General features: G+C 45.4%; 1 protein-coding gene across 3 annotated transcripts; it reads right to left on the bottom strand.

Annotated features, from left to right (window-relative positions):
- Nucleotides 1–7: 7 nt before the first annotated feature.
- On the bottom strand, nucleotides 8–4,153 carry LENG9 (leukocyte receptor cluster member 9). 3 transcript variants are annotated; one of them, XM_058183542.1, is made up of 2 exons: nucleotides 4,021–4,153; nucleotides 8–2,358 (listed from the first exon to the last, which is right to left on the bottom strand). In XM_058183542.1, the coding sequence occupies exon 2, from the start codon at nucleotides 2,354–2,356 to the stop codon at nucleotides 839–841; it is 1,518 nt and encodes a 505-aa protein (XP_058039525.1). In that variant the 5' UTR covers nucleotides 2,357–2,358; nucleotides 4,021–4,153; the 3' UTR covers nucleotides 8–838. The 3 variants fall into 3 exon arrangements, with proteins under 3 accessions (XP_058039525.1, XP_058039523.1, XP_058039524.1); XM_058183540.1 differs by lacking the exon at nucleotides 4,021–4,153 and adding an exon at nucleotides 3,674–3,969; XM_058183541.1 differs by lacking the exon at nucleotides 4,021–4,153 and adding an exon at nucleotides 2,492–2,512.
- Nucleotides 4,154–27,759: the final 23,606 nt, after the last annotated feature.

Here is a 27,759-nt window from a genome sequence, read left to right as displayed (position 1 = left end):
TATCGAGATAGTTGTCTTGATTGAAAAGGCCTTTATTATGACTGGGGTCATTTTTTTTTAACAACTGAAAATTGCATTTATTTGGATATACTAAACAAAAGCAAAAGCACCTTTTCCCTCAACCACAGACTATTGGGACTGTGGATCAGAAACATTAAACCACAGCAGAAGACAATTTACATTGTTCTACATTCTCTCCCATCTTTGCAACCTCAAAGGATTTGGTTTAATACAGATAAAATTCCAGTATTTCAGTCAACCCTTCACAACATCTTAAAGCAGAATGTCCTGCTTTATTGCCAGAATGGACAGCAATTACACAATTTCAGAAAAAGATGATGTCCCCTTTTTCTTCATTTCTATGATCAATACAAAGGAATCTCTAAAAATGTAACATACCTATAAACCCCGTTTAAAAGTATCTGAAAAGGGATTGTAAAAACATGCTTTTATTGTGCATTATTAATCTGCTTAAATCAAGCAAGGCAAAAATTATAACTTTCTCACAATGTTGAAAGATTGAGGGCAAAAGAAGAAGGGAATGAGAGAATGAGGTGGCTGGATGGAGTCACTGAAGCAGTAGGCATGAGCTTAAATGGACTCTAGAGGATAGGAAAGCCTGGAGGAACGTTGTCCATGGGGTCTCTGTGTCGGACACTACTTTGTAACTAACAACGATGACAACGACATCGCAATGTTCCTGTTCTTGTTTTCTCTGCCCCATTTTGATCAACTTTTCCCTTAGTGTTTAGCGAAAGTGCTCCAGACATGCTGCTGAGGAATTCTGGGAGTTGAAATTCACACAGTTTCAAATTGTTCATTTGGAAAGTATCTCCCACTAAGTTCCACTTCCTCCATATAAATCCAATTTCAGTATGCTGACGTACACATTATCAGTTCTTTTGCCTTTTCCTACCTCATACAAACCTATGGACTCAACTGCCTGGACCCCTAAATCCTCCATCGTAGGAGCCCAAGCCAAATCTGATGGGAGCTGTGGCATTCCCTTCCTAGGAGGAACTTTCACGATGGTCAAATGGAACTTCCCTTTGGAGGGAGAGCAAATCACAGTCAAGCCCTTTTTAGTAAAGGCATCTTCCAGACTTTGAGCCAGAGCTACTAGTTGGGGTACAGGGTCTGGTGCCAAGTACAAAACCCGTGAATTAAAAGACTCCACGTTATGGAAGGAGAGAAGCAAGACTGGGGGCAGCAGTCGCTGAAAACCAGCCTGAAGTTCTTCCAGAGCCATCATTGCTTTGTGGATTTCTTCAGGGGTATCCAAGTGCAAGAGGCAAAGCGTAATATGCAGTGTAGGTCTGGGCACACAGAACGGAGCGTAATCTGAGTTGACAGCACATAGAGCCTCCTGGAAATTTTTCACAGCTTCCCGGATTTCTGGGCTGGAGATAGGAATAGCTATGAAATGGGTGGGGCGCTTCTTTGGATAGGAGAAGCTCCTCCCACCCTTCTTTTCCAAATCCACGTTTTCTCTCCTCAGCATCACAGGTTCATTTTCTATTCCGACAGCACAAGCATGTTTGCATTCTTTACACTTAACTGAGCCGACTGCCTCTTTTTCCTTCTCTTTGCTGGCTATGTTTCCTTCTTGGTCGATGGACATGTCTTCAACCAACTCCAAATTATCCCCCCCTTCCCCTAAAGCCATCACTAACTTCTGTCCACTACTTGTCTGGTTCAACTCTTTCTCTTTGGCTGAATCCCCATCTATCTCCTCTTCAACTTGGAGGCTATTTGGAAGACCCGATAGTTCCTTCTTAGCTTGGGTGTCTTCTTCCTTTATCACTTCCAAGATGGTTTTCCCACTTCCAGTAGACCCAAAAACTTCATCGGTACGACTGACTTTGTCCCAAACCACACGGTCTCTGTATTTAAAATACTGGATCCTATGTTTAGGGATTGCCAGTACACCAGGACCAACTGAAGCTAGATCCTCCCATGAGAAAGAAGTAAAAGATTCCTCCAAGATCCCCAAGAACCGGTCAAGGTAGCCGATAGAAAACTGTTCAGCAGGTACCTGTGTATCCCAGAGGAGTCGGGAAATGACATCCTCGGCTGTTTTCATGGCAGGTTTCTTCCCTTCTGTGAGCTTCAAGGAAGGAACATGGACAGGTCCATCATCTTTTAAATAGTGAACCTCACCAACATCACCAGGATGATAGTTTTGGCAGCGGGCACCAAAATGGCACCATCCCTCCAAGAAAAAACGACAGGGAGGGTTGATATTAGAAGATGATTCTTCAGTCAAGGATGAGTCTAGATCTTCTGATGGTTCCAGAAGACTGTCAGAAGAATGGTCAGTGAAATCCTTTCCAGAGGAGACAGCCAATTCATCCATCACTGTATGGGAGAAAGAATTAAAATCAGAAGAACAAAAATTGATCACATGCAGTTTCACTTGCTGTCCCAGAGACAGTTCATAGCAGGAAAAAAAATTATGAGATGAGTGGGATTGTTGAGCTGAGAAACTCACTTTAAGGGCAAACATAATGGCTCTAGGCAGTATAATGATGAATCATGAACCAGGAAGTCTGTCAAAAAATCCAGCTTCAGGTGTGTGCCAATCTTTTCCCATGGAGACACCAACAGAATATGCTACAGTTATGGACACCAATGAATTATTCTGTCCTGTTAGTATCTCAGGTTGAAGCGTCCCAGCACGTTAATTCAAGGCACTCTTCTTTTTCAATAATGCAGTGTTTTCAGAGATTCAGAAACCGAGGCATTAACCTCCATTGTTAATTCTAATCTGTACAGTATGTCCGTACCTCACAGGTTTTCAACCACCTTGATGAAATTCAAGTGTTGTTTTTTTATTATGGGCATAAAGACACCGCAAAGTAGTTTAACAGTCACTGTTTTCCCTTTAGCCCAATGTTTTTTCAACCTCAGCGTAAGATATGCAGACTTCAATTCCCAGAACTGAAATCAGTACATTTTAAAGTACCTGAGGTAATAAATAAAACATGGAATACCAGAGTTGAGGTAACACAACACTTTCCTAAACCAAAATTAATTAATTTTGACTAAAAACCCATCCACCATTCTTGTATTTCAGTACAATTGCTATCTTTTGTTTTATTGCAGTTTCTTTGATTGTTATGAACCATCCAAGGTCAGGCAGCTTATTATTATTATTATTATTATTATTATTATTATTATTATTATTATTATTATTATTATTATTTTCTGTTTACTTTATTCATTAAACATGAAACTCAGTCAACTGAACATTAAAAAATGCATCACAAATACAATTGACTGGTGCTAATGGTTGACACAGGTTGCTGCCAGCTTCCTAGGTATCAACCAAGTATCTTCTTAAGATGTATGATGTATGATGTTCCAAGTAGCGCAGTTTTTTGCAGTTCCACTGGTGTTATTGCAGGAAGCTGCAATTTGTTGATGTATCTTATAAAATTCTTGGACATGGTACCAAGTGCCCTAATAACTACTACTACTACTACTACTACTACTACTACCACTACTACTACTGATTTCATTGCAGTCAGCCAGATGTTCAGACTGGATTAGGCATTTTTGTCTATCTAAAATCCATACCACGGACCTGGGATAGGCATATTATAATATATATAATTAACATTAATATTGGAAATGAAGGCATGAGCTCACTTTTTAAGTGAGTTTAACTCACTTTTGCCAGTCCTGCTGTACTCTCGAGTCACAAAGTGTTGCTGCTGCTACTGTTTGCAGGTTGACCTATAATGTCCATCATACACCCTGAACATCTCCTGTAGTCTCAATAACGGGATCTGGGGCTTATCCTTTTTATTTCCCCCCCCCACCTCTTTTATCAGCTAACGTTTCTTCCTCCCTCTCTCTCCTTCACCTTCACCCACCCATACACGTGTAAATACCGATACGAAATTACTGAATTTGGGATGCCTGGATTATTTTAGTTCCTCGCATATTTTAAAATCAAAAGCAGCGGGGAGGGGGGAGGGAGGAAACGGAACGTGGATCCAATTAGGGGAAATCTACCTTTCTCCGATTACTCCCACCCGCTTCCGGATCTGAGTTTCGGCGAAACCCGGTCCTGGTGCCCGAAGCGACCACTCCCCGCCGCCGCCGCCCCTGATTTCCTTGTCCCGTTTGTGGGTAGGTAGAAAACAAGGAAGGAACTCGCAAACAAACTGAAAAGCATTGTGGGGATATTCATGGGTTGGGCCCGTTTGCACTGCCGAAGCCAGCAGAGGGCAATGCTCCACCAACTTAACGCAGCCCTTATTTGCAATCGATTGCTGCATTTGGCCCGCTTTCCAAAGCAAAGAGGAAAAGGGTTAGGAACCTTTTACGCGCCTTCTGCCCTGAGAGCGATTTGGTTATTACTTATTTGATTTTTATCTTGCCTTTATTGCTTTAAAAGTAACTCAAGGTGGCAAGCAAAAAACAACTTTTTTAGGTGGATTGGGTTGAAAGAGAGCAACTCTTTTGTTTCTGAAAGAGAAATATTTTACTAGAAGAATACTCAAATCTTCTGCTCGAAATAAAATTCCGTATACCATCAGGCTTGAAATGTTGGTCTGGATAGCCTCGAACTACAATGTCTTGTTGGAAGAAATATCCATCTGGGTTCAGTTCCAAGTGGGGACAAAGACACTGGAAACATGGAGACTGCTTGGAAAGATGGTTTAATGGTGACCAGGATCACATGGCTTGAGATCCTGAACAGAAAAAGGGCTGAGATCCTGTGTGCTCCCTGGTTTTATGCTTTTTCTGAGCTTTGAACTTTCTGGGGCACAGGAAGAGTACCCTGATTGGCTGTCAGACTCCCAGGGGGTGGGGGTCTTAGCTAACATTGTAGGTTGTCCCTCAAGCTTGCCTGAGCCTTGCCATGTGGTGAGTTTCAGTTGTATTGTGTTGCAAATGATGGGGGGATTGAGTGAGCTTGGTTGAGGCTTTAATGGCCCATTGACAAAGGTGGGGGGGGGATTTCATTCTTCTAGGAGGGGGGTGGGTGCTAAATTCCTACAGTCTACAGTCTACATTCCGACCTATGCTTAGTTCATAGGATTATTTACCAAAACGTCCTACTTGTAAATGAGTACTTTAATTTCAACCGTAATAACAAAAGGGATACCAATAGATTCAAACTTAATGTAATTTGCTGTAATCTTGATTGTAGGAAATATGACTGCTGCAATAGAGTAGTAAATGTCTGGAACACTCTACCTGATCCTATTGTTAATCTCGCTAATTCCCATACCTTTTTTCTTAAACTATCTATCGTGGATCTTTCATGTTTCTTAAAAGGTCCTTAAGAAGCCATGCATAAGCGCACCAGCATGTCTATGGTCCCTGTCCTACTGTCCCCATTTATATATAATCATTTTATGTGTTTATGGCTATGTTTTGCCTATTTATATCCTTTTATTTGTGCCAATTTTTTTCATGTATCCATGTCTATAGCTGTATAGTTACTTGTTTCCTTATTATTATTATTATTAATAATAATAATAATAATAATAATAATAATAATAATAATAATAATAATAATAATAATAATATTTTAATTTGTATACCGCCCTTCTCCCAAAGGACTCAGGGCGGTTAACAGCCAAATAAAACAACAATCAAGACACATACTATACAAATTAAAAGCAATAGCTAAAAAACTTATTTAAATTTGGCCCAACTATTAAAATACATTTCAAAACCCTAAAAAACTAATAAAAATTAAAAGCCCAAAAAATCAGCTAAAATTTTAAAATTTTAGGCCAGTCCTGCGCAAGAAAATAAATATGTCTTAAGTTCGCGGCGAAAGGTCCGGAGGTCCGGAAGTTGTCGAAGTCCCGGGGGAAGTTCGTTCCATAGGATGGGAGGACCCACAGAGAAGGCCCTTCCCCTGGGGGCCGTCAGCCAGCATTGCTTGGCAAGGAGTCCCTCTCTGTTAGAGCACACGGGTCGGTGGGAGGCACACGGCAGTAGGCGGTCCCGTAAGTAACCCGGTCCTAAGCCATGGAGCGCTTTAAAGGTGGTAACCAACACCTTGAAGCGCACTCGGAAGACCACAGGCAGCCAGTGCAGCCTGCGCAGGATAGGTGTTATGTGGGAGCTTCGAACAGCTCCCTCTATTACCTGCGCAGCTGCATTCTGGACTAACTGGAGCCTCCGGGTGCTCTTCAAGGGGAGCCCCATGTAGAGAGCATTGCAATAGTCCAGGCGAGAGGTAAAAAGAGCATGCGTGACTGTGCGTAAGGAATCCTGGTCCAGAAAGGGGCACAACTGGCGAATCAGGCGCACCTGATAAAAAGCTCTCCTGGAGACGGTCGTCAGATGTTCTTCAAAGGACAACCGCCCATCCAGGAGAACACCTAAGTTGCGCACCCTCTCCATCGGGGCCAATGGCTCGCCCGCAACAGTCAGCCGCGGTTCCTTGTACTTGTTGATAAACAAACTAACTAACTAACTAACTAACTGGTCCAAAGTCACCTAGCTGATTTTCATGTTTAAGGTGGGACTAGAACTCACTGTCTCCTGCTTCTAGGTCAGAACTTTAGACCGAACTGGTTTTCCTTGCTAATTCTTTGATGTCTTCTTCTAAAGAGATTGATTGACTTGTTTTGATTGGTTGATTAATTGGTTGGATTCATTCATTTGTTCATTCATTCATTTGTTCGTTCATTCATTCATTCATTCTAGTATATGCCATCAAATCACTGTCAACTCTTACATGGTTGGATTTCATGTAATCCCTAACCTGTTCTTTCAAGTCTCTCAGTGGTGCATTCATAACTAACTCCAACCACTTTGTTGCTGGGTGTCGTCTTCTCCTCTTCTCTTCTACCTTTCTCAGCTTTTTCCAAAGAGCTGAATCTTTGCATAATATATTCAAAACAGGATAATTTGAGCCAGGGGTGAAATTCACTTACATTCCCTACCGGTTCGCCAATGTATGCGCGCCATTGTCTGTGAATGCACAGAGACTTAAAATGTCACAAAAAGGCGATGTCATGATGTCCATGCAGGTGGGCATCTTGAAGAGCTGGAAGACGTTTCCTTAGATCGCCAAAAGTCAGCAATCTAAGGCAACATCTTACACCTTCTTCTCCCCATTCCCCCCCCCCCCATTTTCCCATTTCTGTGCCTGGATTCTGCTTTTTACATCTTCTCCTCCCCATCCCCCATCCCTTGTTTTTCCATTTCTGTGCCTGGATTCTGCTTCTGCAAGAGAAGGTTCTGATGTTCGCTTGGGTGGCGGAGGGAAACACAAAGCATTGGGGGCTCAGAAGGGCAGAATGTGTTTCAAAATATGTAGCTCCTGACTCTAACAGTGAGTGACTTCAAGTTGGCCCCACCCACCCAGTCACATGACCACCAAGCCACACCCATCAAGCCACACCCACAGAACTGGTAGCAAATATTTTTACATTTCACCTCTGATTCAATACCATCGTTCCAGACATTCTTCTAACTAAGCTAAACCAGCTAGCGGTACCTGAACACACTTGTAAATGGATCATAAGCTTCCTAAGACGCACGGCTGTGCGCTCTCTCCACTTCTCTCTATATACCAATGTCTGTATCTCAAATGATCCATCTGTTAAATTACTGAGGTTTGCAAATGACACAACAGTGATCAGTCTCATTCGAGACAATGATGAATCCGCATACAGACAGGAGGTTGAACAACTAGCCTCCAGAATCTGGAACTGAACACACTCAAAACCGTAGAAATGGTGGTGGACTTTAGGAGAAACCCTCCAATACTACCACCTCTTACAATACTAGACAACACAGTATCAACAGTAGAAACCTTCAAATTTCTAAGTTCTACCATATCTCACGACCTAAAATGGACATCCAATATCAAAAACATCATCAAAAAAGCACAACAAAGAATGTTCTTTCTGCGCCAACTCAGAAAGCTCAAACTGCCTAAAAGCTCAAACTGCTGATCCAGTTCTACAGAGAATTATTGAGTATCATCTTCATCTCTATAACGGTCTGGTTTGGTTCTGCAACCCAGCAAAACAGACACAGACTTCAGAGGATAATTAGAGGATAATTAGAATTGCGGAAAAAACAATTGCTACCAACCTGCCTTCCATTGGGGACCTGTATACTGCACTAGTCAAAAAGAGGGCTGTGAAAATATTTACAGACCCATTGCATCCTGGACATAAACTGTTTCAACTACTACCCTCAAAACGACACTATAGGAGACTTCACACCAGAACAACTAGACACAAGAACAGTTTTTTCCCAACACCATCACTCTGCTAAACAAATAATTCCCTCAAAACTGTCAAACTAGTTACTAAGTCTGCATTACTATTAATCTATCACCCATCTCCTCCCATTTATTACTGTATGACTGTTACCTTGTTGCTGGTATCCTTTAGATTTATGTTGACTGTTTCCCTATGGCTTTCATTAAGTGTTGTATCTTATGATTCTTGATGAATGTATCTTTTCTTTTATGTACTCTGAGAACGCATGCAGCAAAACAAATTCCTTATGTGTCCAATCACACTTGGCCAATAAAGAATTCTATATTCTATATTCAAAGGATATTTTTTTTTCACATAATGGTTTGAGGCCAGGAAAGGAAATATGATCAGAAAGAAATAAGGTGAACCCAAATAAATTGGAAACATAAGAACAGCTTTTTAAAATAACAATTTTGATTAGAGTTTACAGATAACAAACAAAAGACTAATGCAAACAAAGATAGATATGAAACATAAACAAGAGGAAAAGAAAAATGTGAAGAGATAGAACAAAAGAAAATAAAAAGTAAGAAACAAAAATATATAAATGATGATTTCCCATTCCCTCTGGACAAGTATAAACAAATTCAGTAATTTAACACTTTCTCTAATACTTCAATTTTTAAAATATACTTTCTTTCCATAACTCCTCCCTTATCAGTAATCACATTATAGTCATATATATACTACTCCGTAGTAGTTTACAGCACTCTCTGAGTGATTTACAAGTATCAGCATATTGCCCGTAACAATCGGTCCTCATTTTACCAACCATGGAAGGATGGAAGGCAGAGTCAATCTTGAGTCAATTAGGATCAAATTTCTGGCTGTGGGCAGAGTTAGCCTGCAATACTGCATTCTAACCACTGTCCCATCACAGTTCTTTTATTTTAAAAATTCATCATTCATTCCTAATCAAAAGAAGTCTATTAAGACTTATCAGAAATGGTAACTTATTATATGTTAACCTTAGTCTAACAACAGTTTTGTATTCCAATTTATCACTTTCTTTGAGAAGCACAAGAAATTTTTCCCTGTTTATAAACAGATCTTTAAAGCCTCATTATTCAGTTCCAATCAAAAAGAAATCCATTAATAGCTATCAGAAATCACAACATAAATATTAACCCTGATCAAATAATTCCAGTTTGAATTCCTCCTGCTTACTTTTCTTGATCTTAAACCCTATCAAATAATGTCCCACAAACTAATTTCTTACTATTTTCTCTTTGCCTCCTCAGGAACAGCTTCATTAATATGTTCCTTTTGTAAATCTATGATAAGAAGACTTTCAAATTACATTTAATTATATTCATCAGATGGTTTCATTTGTAAATCCATTGTGGCATTTTTTGCCACATCACTCATATTTTAGCATATTTAAATCCATTTTTAGATGCACAGCGTTCTTTTCCTCATCACTTCTATAATCTGGTAGTTTTTAAAAATCCAAATCCAACCCCACTTGAATCAGCCCCACTTTCTGTTTAGCCAATAAAATCTATTGTGCTTCTATATCCTCTTTTATAGTTCAGGTGGTCCTCAACTTACAACCAGGGGTCAGTTCTAATTTTTTTTACTACTGGTTCTGTGGGCGTGGCTTATTTTGTGGGCGTGGCTTGATGGTCATGTGACAGTGGGTGTGGCTTGATGGTTATATAACTGGGTAGGCGTGGGCAACTCAATGTCTCTCATGTCAAGGGGTACCTCGCCTGGCCCCTCCCCTCCCAGCCATTCCTTGTCACACCCAGCCTCAACGTATCTATAGTTTTGCAAAAATGTTCACCTTTTTTCAACTTTATTATCTACATACTATAGATCAGGGGTCTCCAAACTTTAAGACTTATGGACTTCAACTCCCAGAATTCCTCAGCCAGCTTTCTGTCTTAAAGTCTTAAAGTGGCCAAGGTTAGAGATCTCTGCTATAGATGCACTTTCATGGACCACTGAAAGGAGGAAATGGCTCACATGCTTTGCCCAAGAGTGTGATAGGCAACAAGCTTTTAAGGGGCTGCTAGAAAGAAGGGGGGGGCAAAGTATTTTCCAAAGCACCAGAAGGCAAAACAAGAAGCAATGGATGGAAACTCAACAAAGAGAGAAGCAACCTAAAACTAAGGACAAACTTCCTGACAGTGTGAACCTATATAGGTTTCAGTCATAATTTCACATATAAAATAGCCATTCATGTAATACAACCTGCATATTGTTCAAAACAATCATTAGGATTATGGCTGATGTTTGACAGCAAACCTAAAATCCCCATTCCCTGCCCACTCCAGGGGAAGGTTACTTCAAAATCCCCATTTCCTCCTGTAATGTATTACTGTAAGTTTTGGCGGGAGTTTTAGGCGGGAAATATCTCGTTTCTGATTGGATGCAGCCTCAGGCTGAAGTGTATATAAGGAGAGGTTTTTCTCCAGAGTTTTGCTGGGTCACACTATATTAAAGAGCTGTTGTCACTAACCTGGTCTCCTGCCTCGTCAATACCCAAACTTAACATTGGCGACGAAGGTGGGATATTGAGGCAGAGCACCAGAACAGAGCTGAACTCACTACGAGAATCAAACCCAGCAAGGTGACGGCGAATGCAGCGATGACCGGCTACACGCCACCCACTCCGTTTGACCCTGCCCAGGAGACATGGGGAATATATATGACCCGTTTCGAAAGTTTCCTGGAGGCAAGCGAGTTACAGGAGTCTCCGACAACCGCAAACGGGCTTACTTCATAAGCCACTGTGGGTCAGCAGTCATCGCCGTCGCAGAAGCCCTAGCGGAGCCAACACCGCTACACTCCGTGTCGTGGCAGACCCTTCAGACCCTCCTGAAGAATCACTACGCACCAGCCCGTCCAAATACGATCGACGGTACGAGTTTGGGGAGCGCAGGCAACAAGAAGGCGAGTCTATCAGCGACTACATGGCAGCCCTGAGACAAGCCTCCAAGCATTGCGAGTACCGCGATCTGGACGAAGAGCTGCTGGAACAACTTATACGGGGGGTCAGAGACATCCGTTTGAGGAGACGGTTGCTAGCCAAGAGCAACCTGACATTGGCAAACGCTCTGGACGAAGCCAGAGCCCATGAGATGTCCAACCATGCAGCAGACACCTTACAAAAGCGACTCACGCCGATGGCGGGCGCAAAGCCGAGCACAGTCCACCACGAAGAAACCTATCGTGAGTCAACCAGCGAAGAGGAGGAAGAAGTCCACTACACGGAAAATCGACAAGGAAGACCGGAGGAATGCGGAAGTTGCGGGCGACATCAGCGCCAAAGATGTAAGTTCAGGGCGCCATTTGCGGCGGTGTGAAAGGAAGGGCACCTGGCTCAAGTCTGCCGAGCACCCCAACCTTCCGCCGAAAATTCAAATCGGCCAATCAGAGCGGCTCTGAGTCAGAGATGCAAACCCCACATTCCGCCGAAATTTCAAACCAGCCAATCAGGCGCGAGATCGGCGAGGCGACCAGCGATTGGCCAGGAAAGAAAGAGCGAAGTCAAACCGAATGACTGTTACCATAGACCACGCAGCTACCCGCATCGAAGAAAAGATCTTCACAAACCCGACAATTGAAGGCGTACCGTGCCGACTGGAAGTAGACACAGGATCAGCTATCACAATCATGTCCTGGGACACTTTTGTGAAAGCCTTGCCGCACATCGCAAAGCGCAAGCTACAGAAACAACGACTCCGGGTGCAGGATTACCAGGGCAACCGCATCCCTGTTCGAGGGACAACGACCGTCGAGGTCAAGTACGGGACATACGAAAAGACCCTGCCCATCACGTTAGTCGGGGGAACCTTGCCAAGCTTGCTGGGGCTAGACTGGTTCCGGGCGTTGGGAATGGGGGTGACTGGCGTCCACCGGAGCGGATGCAACCTGCAAAACGCCCTACTGGATGAATTCGCAGACGTATTCGAGGACCGTTTAGGCAAGTACAAGGGGACCCCTATCTCCTTCAATTTAGACCCCCAAATAGCTCCCATTAGGTTAAAGGCAAGGAGGGTTCCTTTTGCACTCAAACCTAAAATCGACAAAGAGTTAGATAAATTAGTCAGCCAGGGGATACTAGTGCCAGTTGACCATGCCAAATGGGAGACGCCAATCGTCACCCCTATAAAACCAGACGGGTCCATAAGGATTTGCGCTGATTACAAGGCTACCTTGAACAAAGCATTGCAAAAGAGCGCCTACCCAGTTCCAGTAGTGCAACACTTATTGCACTCACTAGGGCACGGACAAGTTTTCGCCAAATTAGACTTGGCACAAGCGTACCAACAGCTACCCGTAGATGCTAGCACAGCTGAGGCCCAGACCATTGTAACGCACCGGGGTGCCTTTAAGTGCACCCGGTTACAGTTCGGGGTGAGCGTGGCCCCGGGGCTATTCCAAAATTTGATGGAGCGGCTCCTACAAGGGTTACCGGGAGTCGACTATTTCGATGATGTGTTGGTATCAGGGAAGATTTAAGAGAACTGGGGAAGCGATTAAGGAAAGTTTTGGCCATTTTAGGTCGGCAGGATTAAAAGTCAAAGCAAGCAAGTGTCAGATAGGGGTCGAATCTGTTGAATTTTGGGCTATAGAATAGACAAAAAGGATTCACCCACGAGAGCAAAGTCAAGGCGATAAAGAGAGCCCCAGCACCCAAAAACAAGACAGAACTCCAGGCTTTCCTGGGTCTGGTAAACTTTACGCCGTGTTTTTAAAAGACAAGGCAACCGTTGCTGAACCGCTGCATAAATTGCTTGGAAAAAACACTGCTTGGTCGTGGGGGAAGTCAGAGAATAGGGCATTTGAGGCAGTAAAAAGTTTGCTATCAAGCGATAGCCTGTTAATACAATACAACAACAGACTGCCGTTAGTATTGGTTTGTGATCGTCCCCTATGGAGTAGGAGCGGTGCCAGCCACAGACTCCCAAACGGCACTGAAGCCCCTATAGCGTTCTATTCACGAACGATGTCCCGGCTGAAAGGAATTACAGCCAGCTAGATAGGAGGCTCTCGCAATAGTGTCAGGGTGAAAAATTTCACGAATACGTTTTGGGCGAGATTTCGAAATTGTTACTGATCACAGACCGCTATTGGGGTTACTGGCTGGCGACCGCCCAACGCCAGTAGCACTCTCACCTAGACTGACCAGATGGACTATTTTTTTGACCGCATACTCCTACAAGCTGCAGCATCGGCCTGGAAAGGAGCTGGGGCATGCGGACGCATTGAGCAGATGCCCATTGCCAGGGGAAATCGAGGACCCCACCCCGGGCACACCGTTCTACTAATTGACTCTTTGGACTCTGGCCAGTCACATCGCAGGAAGTGGCTCGGCCTCCTACCGGACGTTGTTTTAAGGACTGTAATCAGTTGGGTTCAAAGGGGATGGCCCGCTGCGCCGGGCGAACGTTTCAAGGAATTTGTAAAGAAAAAAGGGGAATTGTCTGTGCAAGGGGGGTGCCTGCTCTGGGGGGATAGGGTGGTAGTTCCAGAGAAGCTGAGAAAAAAAGTTCTGGAACTCCTGCATGAGGGTCACCCAGGAATTGTGAGGATGAAGGGTTTGGCTAGGAGCTATGTCTGGTGGCCCCTAATGGACAGGGAAATCAGTGACAGGGTTGGCGATGCCAAGTATGTCAGGAATCCAGACCACTACCACCCACGGCCCCAGTTTTGGAGTGGGAGAAACCCCAAGGCCCTTGGTCCCGCATACACATTGATTTTGCCGGCCCCTTCCACGGCCAAACATTTCTAATTGTGGTGGATGCATTCTCCAAATGGCTGGAGATCATCCTAATGAAATCCACAACCGCGGGAGCTGTCATCTCAGCACTAAAACACCTTTTCGCCACGCACGGGCTACCGGACACCCTCGTGTCCGATAACGGCCCACAGTTCACCGCAGCATTATTTGAAGGGTACCTGGCTGAAGAGGGCATCCGACATGCCTCTCAGCGCCGTTCCACCCTGCGTCGAACGGCCTTGCTGAACGTTTTGTCCGAGTGCGAAGAAGCGCTATCACGAAGCGGCCCGGCGATTGGCAGGCACAAATCGACGCATTCCTAACCGTCCAACACAGGACCCCCTGTGTGGCCACCGGCCGCAGCCCAGCCGAGCTATTAATGGGCCGGAAGCTACGGTGCCCGCTAGACCGGCTACACCCGAACTACGTACAGGACGGGTTCAAAACAAGACCAGATAGAATCCGAGAGTTAAACATAGGAGACTCGGTGTGGGCACATAATTACAGCGACGGCCCTAACTGGAAGAGGGGGATAGTCATAGACAAAACGGGCCCCAAATCTTATCTAGTGGAACTAGACGATGGCAGAATCTGGAGGCGCCACATAGATCAATTAAGAAACAGATTGAGCGATAAGGCAGAATTAGGCGAGAACAGCCCTGACTATGATTTAATTAACCCCACAGCTGACCGGCGCCAAGAACAAACAGAAAGCGTAAGCAAAGAACCAAACAGAGACTTATCTGAGTCAGGCGAGGTCCAGCGACACCCTCCGGTCCCTCTAGAGGACAGCAGGTCCGAGCCGGCGAATAATCCAGGGCCGGATGGCCGGGAGGAGGAGCTCAGAGGAACGAAAAGTCCCTCCGGCAAGCTCGACTCAACTCCAGAAAGTGAACTGCGCAGGTCCGGGAGAGTCAGGAGACGCCCCACGTACCTGCAGGACTACGTAGAGAAGTAATATGCAAATATTGGCAAAGTGCCTTCTGGGAGGGAAGGAGTGTAATGTATTACTGTAAGTTTTGGCGGGAGTTTTAGGCGGGAAATATCTCGTTTCTGATTGGATGCAGCCTCAGGCTGAAGTGTATATAAGGAGAGGTTTTTCTCCAGAGTTTTGCTGGGTCACACTATATTAAAGAGCTGTTGTCACTAACCTGGTCTCCTGCCTCGTCAATACCCAAACTTAACACCTCCCCACCCCACTAATCTGTTCTGGGAAGGAATCAAACTCCCCCCTCTTCATTTCCCAAATAAAATATCCCAGATAATTAAGGAATAATCAAGCTGCTAGCAAGGAACCTGTCTGGAATTCCACATTCCTGCCAGCTGCATAAAGGAAACTTTGTAAGCAGAAAACAGCTACAGATGCTTACAGATAATATAAAGTGGAAGCCAGAAGTTCGGCTCCATTTACAAGCAGGCAGAAAACTCATTCAAGACAGGATACTTCACAATGGAAATCGCCCAAACCTTTTTAGAAAAACAAAGCCCATGTTGCACAAACCCCAAAACTTCAAAAACATTGAACCATATAAGAATTCCTCCTCTTATCCAATTTGTTGTTCAGCTGACCCAGAAAGGAGCTTCTAGCCGCTCTGTCAATTTAAAACGACAGCGTTTTCCCCCCTCTCCTTCTTCTTTGCCAAGCGATCTCCTGGCTGAGAAGTGAGCTGATCAATTGGGAGGCTTCTTGGCTTCTCAATTTAAAGGGACAGTGTCTTGTTTTTTTTTTTCTCTTCTTCGACAAGTGAGTCTTGATTTTTTCCTTCTAGCGGATCAGCTGGGAATCGGGAGGCAGCAAGAGATTGTGGGCGGGGCCAGGCAGAACTTTTACTACCGGTTCTCCGAACTATTCAAAATGTCTACTACCGGTTCTTGCGAACTGGGGAGAACCAGTAGCAACCCACTACTGCTTACAACCATTCGTTTAGTGACCATTTAGTTACTGAAAAAAAGTTATTTACAACTGCGTGATCAAAATTTGGATACTTGTACATATTTATGATGATTGCAGTTTCCCGGGGTCAGGTGATTATCTTTTGTGACCTTCTGACAAGCAAAGTTAATGGGGAAGCCAAATTCACTTAACAACTGTATTGCTAACTTAACAACTGCAGTGATTCATTTAACAAATGTGGCAAGAAAGGTCGTAAAATGGGGCAAAAGTCATTTAACAGCTCTCTTGCTTGGCAATAGAAATTTTGAGTTCAGCTATCTTCGTAAGTTGAGGACTACCTGTATCAGATAAACTTGTAAGAATTTCTGAGTAGATTGTTTCCAAATAGCCTTTATTTCTTCTATAGTCAAATAGTATTGTTCCATTATATTAATGGGACTCGTCTCCTTTAAGAATATCTATTAGTTCTCTCTGCTTCCCTCTGCTTCAAGCCGTCTGTTTATTTTCTAATTAACAACTTTCCCTGGGGAGTATTTTAGAATTAATTTCAAAATCTTCATATAGTCTTTTATAAAATTTTAAACAACCCCCAGGAAATGTTTTTTTTTTCATGTCAGTCTACCCCATTAACTTTCCAAAATCAACATTCTTTTGCTCTTTTCCAAACATCTGCTTTTTAGGCCTTAAACTTGCATAGAAGTTCTTTCAATTTCTGTTGAAAAATGGGGCTTCTTCTTTTGTAATGAAACATCCAGAACAGGATTGTCCAAACTTTGCAACTTTAAGACCCGCATCCTTGGAATTTCAGATATGGATTTCAGAGGCAAATAAGAACTCAAGAAGCTCTTAGTGTTATGCTTAGGTCAGTAGGAGAAACGTGGTCACCCTCTTTACTGTTGATTAGCCAGGATCACTTCCCTACCATGTGCCTGCCACAATGCCTGGACTGCAGCCCCCATTCTATTCTACATGCATGGCTGTGAAATTGCCACAATTGGAGGGTAAAAGTTTGGGGTACACAAGTCTAGAACCTCCCTTTTCCACTTCCTTAGCCTCCATTGTATCCTTTGGATCTGGGTTAGCCATTGTATCCTTTTGACTTGGATTGTTTACAGCAGTGGTAGTCAACCTGGTCCCTACTGCCCACTAGTGGGCGTTCCAGCTTTCATGGTGGGCAGTAGGGGTTTTGTCCGATACTGAAGCATTTTCCTTTTTTTAATTTAATTGACTTTTTTTAAAAAATGTATAGCATTATTTAAAAACATTTTTATTAGGTTTTCATAAAATTCTCCGTGACAATTTAAATTTCTGAAAATATACTGTTTGTATGGCCCGCGCATAAGTTTAGTTCATGTTAAGTAAGTGAAACTAAATGGCGTTATAGTGCGACTGCAAGCAAAAGAGCCTTGTCCCAGAATAGCTCGCGCATTTCCCCCCACTCCACCCAGCTGTAACAGACAAGCAGACCTGGTAGCCGGCGCCCCCCCAACTCCAATGCACGATGCGCAAGAGGCATGCGCAGATGACGATACACAGCGCATTATTGTGGAACCGGTGGGCAGTTAGAAAATTTTACTACTAACAGAGATACAAAAGTAGGCGGTAGGTATAAAAAGGTTGACTACCCCTGGTTTACAGCCTAGAAATTCAATGGCTAAAACAAGAAAATACCGGTGTGCAAGAAGCAAAGTCAGAATCTGTTAGTATCTTTTCCAAATAACATGTTTATTAAAAGACACATGTTTTGAAGAATACAGCTTGCTTTAGGGAGATTATGGAGTAGCTAGATCAGGGGTGTCAAACTCAAGACCTGTGGGCCGCATCTGGCCCGCAGAGGCCACCCTGCAAACAGCAAGGGGCCAGCCTGTGGTGACTCTGCCAGTGAAAATGGAGCTTGGGAGGGCCATGTGCGGCCCGCCCAACCTCTGTTTTCGCTGGCAGAGAGTTGCAGGAAGAAGTCACAGTTGGAAATGGACCTTGGGAGCCCATTTTCACTGGCAGAATGCTCAGGCCACCGTAGGTGCTCCCGACATGAGTGATGTCAAGCTGGCCACACCTACCCCAGCCCCCCAAGGTCAAACACAACTCTGATGCGGTTGTGTTTGTTCCGATTAAAACCACACAGGGTTCCCTTTGCATTGAAGCCTAAAATTGATGCAGAACTAGACAAGCTGGTACAGCAGGGAGTGCTCCAACCCCTGAACTGTAGCCTTTGGGAGACTCCCATAGTGACCCCAGTTAAGCCTAACAGGGACATTTGCATTTGCACAGACTACAAGTGAACCATAAATAAGGCACTACAGCAGCATGCTTGTCCTGTACCAGTGATAAGCACATTGTCGTGTCCCACTCCTCCGCTGACGGCCGGGTCAGGGAAATCTGAATCAGGCTTGCCTCTGCAGCTCTGCCCAAAGTCCTAGCAAAGTCCTCAGAGCAGGCAGGAGACCAGAAAGTGACTTCAGCAAGATAAGTTCGACTTTGCCTGACTCAGAGAATGCCAGAAAGCAGATCCTTTATATAGGCCATGGGGTGTGGCTCCATGACTCAGCACTCATTAAGGCCTGCCCCTCCCTTCCTTCTGTTGCCTCCGCCTATCCAGTCTTCTGATGCGAGGGTCACTCCAATCAGCAGCTGTTGGAAATAAACTTTCCTCAGGCTCACATGCTGTGGGGGAGGGAGGTCTAGCTGCTCCGTTTGCCTGGGCATGGAGCCAGGGCTGGGGCCGGGGGATGCTCCCTCCTCTGCAGCCTGCTTGGGCATGGAGCCAGGGCTGGGGCCGGGAGATGCCCCCTCCTCAGCCTGTCTGGGCATGGAGCCAGGGCTGGGGCCGGGAGGACATTCTTCAGCGTTCGGAAGCAGATAAGCGGACCCCGGCTGCGGTGAGAGCGGGCAAGACACAACACACATCCTCGCCTCGCTCCAGGGAAACCAAATCTTTGCTAAGCTAGACTTCGCCCAGGCCTACCAGCAGCTACCAGTAGATGATGCTACCACAGAAGCACAAACAATAGTAACACACAGGGGTGCATTCTGAGTGTGCCGATTGCAGCTTGGGGTAAGCGTAGCACCAGGATTGTTCCAAGGTATTATGGAATTGAACACTGAAGAACATTCCCAGCATCTGCTTGTACTTTGATGATGTCCTGATCATGGGAAAATCAGCAGCAGCCCTGGCAGAACGTCTCCGTTCAGTACTCCAAAGTTTCCATGAAGCAGGCCTAAAACTCAAGAAGGAAAAGTGCCAGATCTGTGTGGAATCCACAGAATTCCTGGGTTTCTGCATTGATGCTGCCAGAATCCACCCATCTGAAGCAAAGCTAAAGGCAATTCAGCAAGCCCCCATTCCAAAATCCAAGGGGGAGTGCCAAGCATTCCTGGGCTTGCTCAATTTTTACCACTCCTTACCAACTGCCCTGGCAGAACCACTACATTGCCTACTGGACAAACAAACACCCTGGGTCTGGTTGAGCACTCAAGATAAAGCATTCAAGGTGGTAAAATCATTGCTATTCTCAGACTCCATCCTAGCTCATTTCAATGAAACCCTACCAGTAACACTAACCTGTAACGCTTCACCATCCGGCATTAAGCCACAGAAAGCCAGATGGTAGAGAGGCCCCCATTGCATACTATTCTAGAATGTTATCACTGAATGAAAGGAACTATGCCCAGATAGACAAGAAAGCTCTCACCATAATGGCTGGCATTAAGAAGTTCCACAACTTCTTATGTGGATGAACCTTCACCATCTTTACAGACCACAAATTTCTGCTTCATCTTTTCACAGCTGACAAACATGCACCACAGATCCTGTTGCCGCAAATGCTACAATCGTCCATTTTCATGCCCGCATACTCGTACCGGCTAGTCTACAAGTCAGGCAAGGAAATGGCCCATGCTGACACTCTCAGCTGATTGCCTCTACCACAAACTGAGCCGGATCCGATCCCAGCTTGTCACATTCTGGTGATCCAGGACCTGCCTGACACACCCCTACATGCAGGGAACATTGCAGCTGAAACCACTGCGGACAAAACACTTAGCCGCATTCTCAACTGGCTGTTAAGGAATGGCCATAGGCCTGGCCAGACTCTGAGTTCCAACAGTACATTTCTGTTGTGACCCAGAACAGCTTCTCGAAAAAATGAACTGTTGGCCCATAAGAAATGTGTGCTGTGGGACAGCAGGGTCATTATTCCACCCAGTCTTCACTCCAAGCTGCTGGATTTCCTACATGAGGAGCACCCAGGAATTGTTTGGATGAAGGCTTTAGCCAGGAGCTACTTGTAGTGGCCAGGCCTGGACAAAAACATAGAGAAGCAAGTAAGGAGTTGTCAGGTCTGCCAAGAAACCCAACTGGAGATGCCACAAGCACCAGTGCACTGCTGGAAGACCATGCACACCCCATGGTCTCGCTTGCACATTAACTTTGCGGGGCCCTTCCAGGGACAGGTGTTCCTGATAGTAGTGGACAGTTATTCCAAGTGGTTGGAAGTGGTACCAGTCTCATCAATGACAATGACTAGGATCATCGAGAGTTGCACTGCCTGTTCGCCAAACATGGTCTGCCAGATGTAATTGTGTCTGACAATGGGGCACAATTCATGGCAGCAGAATTTTAGTCATTTCTCAACACCAACATGATTCAACAATGTAATATCTGCTGCATTCCACACTGCGACCAATGATCAGGTCGAATGAATGGTCAGGAACACAAAGGAGGCACTCAAACGGATGATGAATGGGGACTAGAATCACTGCCTGGCGAACGTTTTCCTGTGTCAACACACAATGCCCAGTACAGCAGCAGGTCACAGCCCAGCAGAAGTGAGGTGGGCTCACTACGAAGCTCGACCGGCTTCACCCAGACAGAATAGCGGTGGAGACGGCTCAACCAAACCTTCCTAGGAACTTACAGCCAGGTGAAATGGTCTGAGCCAAGAACTATGGGAGTTGGGCACCTTGGGTGGCAGCCAGGGTAACTAAGGTAATGGGCTCATTGCAGGGGTGAAATCCAGCAGGTCCTAACAGGTTCTGGAGAACCAGTAGTGGAAATTTTGAGTAGTTCAGAGAACGAGCAAATACCAGCTTTGGCTGACCCCAGAGTGGGGTGGGAATAGAGATTTTGTCAATATCCTTCCCCCAGGAGTGGGGAGGGAATGGGGATTTTGCAGTATTGTTCTGTCCCCCCACCTCAGTCCAGGAGACACGTGAACTGCCTCAATTAGCCGGCAAATGGCAGCTATCAGCTCTGGCAGCAAAACAGCGATCATCTGCCAAAGTTTTCTTTATCTTCCTTGATGCCAGCATGTCAGAAGCTCGTTATCGGAGTAACCAGGAAGTCAGGAACAAACAGCAATCCAAGCCAAATGCTCAGTCAAATAGTTCAGCTCAAGTTTTCTCCAGTCAGTTTGGTTTGTCTGTCATGAAGTAGTAGAGCAGCCCCTCCTGCTTTTATACCCTGTGGGGTGTGGCTCCGTGACTCAGCACTTTCTGGGCCTGCTCCACCCCTTCTTCTGTTGTTCCCATCTCTCTTGTCTACGAAACCGGGGATCTAACCAGGACTGATTGTCCACAGCTGGATCTGGAAGCATTGCCTGGGCCGGGGCGGCGGGAGATACAGGAGAAAGAGGCCTCGTCACCTCCTCCACCTGGCCTGCCTCTGGCTCCTGGAGCTGAGCCAGAGAGGCCGGCTCTGCAGAGGGGATTCCTGACGGCCCTTCCCCCTCACTCTCTGAGTCACTTTCTGGCAGGGGGCCAGGCCCGGGGGTGGGGCTGGAGCCACAACAAGTATCCTTCCCCTGGAGTGCAGTGGGAATGGAGATTTTGCAGTATCCTTCCCCTGTCACGCCCATTAAGCCACACCACACCCACCAAGCCACATCCACAGAACTGGTAGTAAAAAAAATTGGATTTCATCACTGGCCCATTGTCATATGAGGTTACCCTGGGGGATGATCGTACATTCAGCCACCACATTGATCAGTTATGGTGTGGCAGGCCTGGCCAGTGCTGATTGAGGATTCCAAGGCTTTATCAGACCCACTAGAGAACTGTTTTCCTCCAAGTTTGCCTACACCACCCATGGCTGCCTCTGGAGAAATTGAGGTATGAAGGCCCATAGAGCCGCCACACTCACGGGCAACCAAAATGGCCTTCAAGACTCTGTCCAATTAGAGATGGACAATACTCCACTTAAACAGAACTCGCCAGTAACATTACGGTGGTCATCGGGATCCGTGGGCCTATCTTAAAGACTATAAATATTGAACAGACTGAGGGTAATAACTATCATAGAGGGGAGGGGTGTTATGTATTTAATACATATAGTTGTATTAAGCGCTGCTAAAGTGAAACTAACCTTTAGATGATCCTAACTGTTAACTTCAACTGGAGGGAAACTTAGAACATTCACATTTGGGTGGGCTTTTGCAAGTATTATGATTAGTTGAGGCCCTGTGGGCCCAGAGTACAAATTACAGGAATTTATCTGTTGTTCAGAAGTTCCAGTTGAGTCAATAAATGCTGTTTTTATCTATGCTATCTGTTCTTGCCTACCACAGCCATCAACATAATAAGGCTAGTTCAGTGTTCTTAGTCTTGCAATATGAAGATCTGTGGAGTTCAACTCCCAGAATTCCCTTCCCAGAATAGCTTCCCAGAGTCATCAAATGCACGGCTATAGAAATTGAATAACAGAATGAATAAATAAATATGCTGGCTGAGGAATTCTGGGTGTTGAACTTCACAGGTCTTCAAGTTGCCAAGATTGAGAAACAGTAGTCTAGCCTCAACATACATAGCTGCAGCTCACAAAATTTTTTGCCTTTTAATAAAATGTGTTAGTTGGAAACGGTGTTATTAGATTTTTCCTGTTAGCATTTGTTTAGCGACAAAGTTACAAAAGCATTGAGAAAAATCACTTATTCCATTTTTCACACTTATGACTGTTGCAGGCATGTCCATGGTCAGAAGCTTGGCCATTGACTCATGTTTATGATGGTTGCAGTGTCCTGAGGTCATGTGATCACCTTTTGTGGCCTACTGATAAGCAAAATCAATGGGGAAGCCAGATTCACTTAACAACCGTGTTACTAACTTAACAACGGAAGTGATTTACTTAGCAATTCTGGCAAGAAAGGTTGTAAAATGAGGCAAAATCACTTAACAAGTCTTGCTTAGCAACATAAATTTTAGACTCAGTTGTGATCATAAATTGAGGCTCTCCTAGAATGAGTACAAGCAGGAAACAGCTACAGCTAGCAATATTATGTTTGATCATAGAGAACAGCCCCCCAAGATCCTACCAGAGAGATGAAACGCCGGAGAAGACGCCTAGAGAGTACCTGGAGGTCCAGCCGTTCCGAGGCTGATCGGACACTAGTTAGGTCTTTTACTAAGACCTACCTAGTGGCACTGAGGGTGGCGAGGCGTTCCTACGCTTCCTCCCTCATTGCGTCGGCAGATAACCACCCAGCCGCCCTGTTTCGGGTGACCCATTCCCTTCTACACCAGGGGGGACGGGATGACCCCTTGCAGGGACGTGCCGAGGAGTTTAGTGGTTATCTATAAGATAAAATCGCTCAGCTTCGGGATAGTTTGGACCAAGATTGCGATGATCCGGATGAGATGACTGAGACGCGTCTTGTTGATGTTGTTTGGGATGGGTTTGATTCTGTGGCTCCCGAGGACGTGGACAGGTTGCTGGGGAGGTTACATGCCACTACAAGTTTACTGGACCCGTGCCCCTCCTGGCTGGTGCTGGCCACCCAGGAGTGACACGAGGCTGGCTCCGGGGAATTATAAATGCTTCTTTGTTGGAGGGGGTCTTCCCCGCCGCCTTGAAGGAGGCGGTGGTGAGACCCCTCCTCAAGAAGCCTTCCCTGGACCCTGCTATTTTGGGTAATTACTGACCAGTCTCCAACCTTCGCTTTGTGGTGAAGGTTGTAGAGAGTGTGGTGGCGTGGCAGCTCCCCCAGTACCTGGATGAAGCTGTCTATCTAGACCCGTTCCAGTCCGGCTTCTGGTCCGAGTATAGCATGGAGACAACTTTAGTCGCGTTGGTGGATGACCTCTGGAGGGCCAGGGATAGGGGTTGTTCCTCTGCCCTGGTCCTGTTAGATCTCTCATCGGCTTTTGATACCATCGACCATGGTATCCTGCTGCACCGGTTGGAGGGGTTGGGAGTGGGAGGCACTGTCTATCGGTGGTTCTCCTCCTACCTCTCCGACCGGTCGCAGACGGTGTTGACAGAGGGGCAGAGATCGACCGCGAGGCGCCTCACTTGTGGGGTGCCTCAGGGGTCGATTCTCTCGCCTCTCCTGTTCAACATCTACATGAAGCCGTTGTGCGAGGTCATCAGTGGCTTCGGGGTGAGTTACCAACTGTACGCTGATGATACTCAGCTGTACTTTTCCACCCCGGGCCACCCCAACGAAGCTGTCGAAGTGCTGTCCCGTTGCCTGGAAGCCGTACGGGTCTGGATGGGGAGAAACAGACTCAGACTCAATCCATCCAAGACGGAGTGGCTGTGGATGCCGGCACCCCGGTACAGTCAGCTGCAACCGCGGCTGACTGTTGGGGGCGAGTCATTGGCCCCAACAGAAAGGGTACGCAACTTGGGCGTTCTCCTGGATGGAGATCATTTGACGGCCGTCTCCAGGAGAGCTTTTTACCAAGTTCGCCTGGTCTGCCAGTTGCGCCCCTTTCTTGACCAGGATGCCTTATGCACGGTCACTCATGCTCTCGTCACTTCTCGTCTGGATTAATGCAATGCTCTCTACATGGGGCTACCCCTGAAGTGCACTCGGAGACTCCAGTTAGTCCAGAATGCAGCTGCGCGGGTGATTGAGGGAGCATCACATTGCTCCCGGGTAACACCACTCCTGCGCAGTCTGCACTGGCTACCTGTGGTCTTTCGGGTGCGCTTCAAGATTTTGGTTACCACCTTTAAAGCGCTCCATGGCTTAGGGCCCGGGTACTTACGGGACCGCCTGCTGTTACCTCATGCCTCCCACCGACCTGTGCGCTCTCACAGAGAGGGTCTTCTCAGGGTGCCGTCCGCCAAGCAATGTCGGCTGGCAGCCCCCAGGGGAAGTGCCTTCTCTGTGGGAGCACCTACTCTCTGGAACGAACTTCCCCCCGGTTTACGCCAATCAAATTAAATTAAAATTGGGTATTTTAATATGGTCAATTTGATGGTTTAATTTTGGCCTTTATTGAATAAGTTTTTTAATTGTGATTTTAAGTTTGTATATTTAACTGTTTTAATGTAGGCTGTACACCGCCCTGAGTCCTTCGGGAGAAGGGCGGTATAAAAGTTTAAATAAATAAATAAATAATAAATAAATACCACTAATCTTCCTAACATTTTTCCAGCTGTCATTATTAAATCTTGGGTTATTGAACCTTTGAATGAAGACAGGGGAGGGGTCCTCACAGGGCTGTCTGAGCCAGGAGCCCTCCCCACACAGTGATCTGTAGATGTCTGCCTCCTTCACCCCAACTTTTGGGGAAGTTCCCCCATAAACTAAACAGGCTGCTTTTCTGGAGAGGAGGTTGCATATTTTTCATTAAAATGTTTGGAATCAAAGCTTGGGCTCTTCATTATTAGAATACAAGAAGATTTGTCTCCTGTCAGCCAACCGGCAGATGGTTTGTTTCACAGGTTGCCTTTGCAATGGTTTCCTTCATCCTGTCAGGCCTGGCCTGTGTCAGCAAACCCTCCCTCCTACCCTCCAGCTGCCCTGTTTATCCTCCAACAGGAAATTCACAGCTGGAATTGACCGGCAAACAGAGGCACCAGAACCCCAGATAAGGCTCCAGAGACACGTTGCAGCTGGAGATGGGGAAGGCAGCCTAATCGGCCAAGTTTTTTCCCCTTCTGATCTGATCCCTGTTGTTGTGGGAATGGGGGTAGAGGGGAAATCCCAGTCTTAATTGGTGGCAAATGCTGAAACTCGATTAAAAACTCATGTTCCCCTTCCCTATGGCTGTCATCCAGTCTGCTTCTCAAAGTTCTCACACCGAGGTATCTGCCTAGTGTAGTCATCAGAGTCCAAAAAATGTGTAGTCAAAAGTAAAAATAAAAAGATAGCAGCCCCTGTAGGTGCAACACACAAAAAACAGAGTTTCAATCAAACGCCAATTAAATTGGTTCTTTTATTTGCAGGCTCAAATTAGTTCTTTTATTCACTTTGTGGTTAATTTGAAAGTTTTAATTTGAATGTTCAATATTTTTAGGTTCTTAAAACCACAACTTAACCATGGTGGCACAGTGGTTAAAATGAAGTATTGCAGGCTAACTCTGCCTACTGCCAGGAGTTCGATCCTGACTGACTCAAGGTTGACTCAGCCTTCCATCCTTCCGAGTTTCGCAAAATGAGGACCCAGATTGTGGAGGGGCAAAGTGCTGCAAAACACCATGAACCAGTATGTAAGTGCTATTGCTATTAATTCTTTAATTGCTTTGTATCATTGTTTATGATATTATTATTATTATTTTATTATTATTTTTCATATTTTTATACCGCCCTTCTCCAAGGACTTAAGCTGCTCAGAATTGCTTGATAATGAAATGGACGGCGTATGAATTTAATAAGAAAAAAACCCACCGTGGCTGCCATTTTGACTTTTTTGACCACATCCATGAATATTCTTCCATCTCGCTTTACTTATTGGGAAGATAAACTTTGTTAAGGAATGCAAGCAAAATCCTGTTGGGTCAATGCAGAGCCATTTTGGTTCAGCAATTGGTTCCCACAGTGGCTGACAAAAAGAAGCTGGGATATGAATGGTCATCTTACTTCCTGCTTGTGATCCCTGAAAACTAATATTTGATCCTGGAAGTAATCTACAGCCATTGTGGCTAATAGTTATGGCCTGATTCAGCCAATACAAGCTCAGTAAAATAATCCAGATATTAATACCGCCCCCCAAGAGCCATAAGTGGTCCTTTTCAACCAGGGTGTCCCCAGACTTATCCCAGTACAGATAGAGACAAAGAACTTCACAATTTAACGGTGTTTCTCAACCTTGGCCACTTTAAGCATGTGGACTTCAACTCCCAGAATTCCCCAGCCAGCCATGCTCATTAAGGAATTCTGGGAGTTGAAATCCACATGTCTTAAAGCAGCCAAGGCTGAGAAACACTGATAATAGTGCATAGTGTATTCTCTGATCAATCTTTAACCACTTTCTTCTATTTTCCTCTCGTATTCTCCCCTCATCTCCAAAATTCAGCAGGACCCAAAGAATACTGTTCATCTACCCCTCCCCCCCCAAAAATGTCTGCTTTCCAACTCCTTGCATTCCGCCTGACTTCGTGCTTACCACTCACATGTTGGCATTTCGGGTCTGACCACCGGAAACGAAGGAAATGCTTTGCAAATGACAAGCAGCTGCAGGGAGGGTTGGGCCGAGCCACAGGAAACATGAGGCCTCAAGATTGGGTGCATGACACCAGCCTGTCCCTTAGTCCAGGCATGGCTAGAAAATCCATAGTGCAGGGCCAATCGGGCGAGGCAGAAACTTCCCATCTGTTGCAAAGCCCTTTCATTTGTGTGCCCGGTTAAATACAAAACCATACTGAGGAGAAGGTACAGCATTACGATGTGGCTGGAGGTCTGATTCCTAGTATCCCCAGCTGGCATTTTGATAGGATTAGACAGCAGGCAATAAAAGGAGCATGTCTGATACCCAGAATAACTACCAGCTCTTAGGGCAAACAATAGTGACCTGGCTGATTCAACTTTAGCCAAAATTAGCCTACTCCTCCCTGGGGCCTGCTAGCTTTTTCAGAACCACAGCTTCTGAATGCCAGAAATGTCTTCAATTAGTCTGCCATACACTTTATTATTAATTAATTAGAATGTTAACCCATC

The sequence above is a fragment of the Ahaetulla prasina genome, chromosome 4, assembly GCF_028640845.1.
Source record: "Ahaetulla prasina isolate Xishuangbanna chromosome 4, ASM2864084v1, whole genome shotgun sequence".
NCBI lineage: Eukaryota > Metazoa > Chordata > Lepidosauria > Squamata > Colubridae > Ahaetulla > Ahaetulla prasina.
Note: the sequence above shows the minus strand (reverse complement) of the source record. Positions and strands in the feature narration are given on the sequence as shown.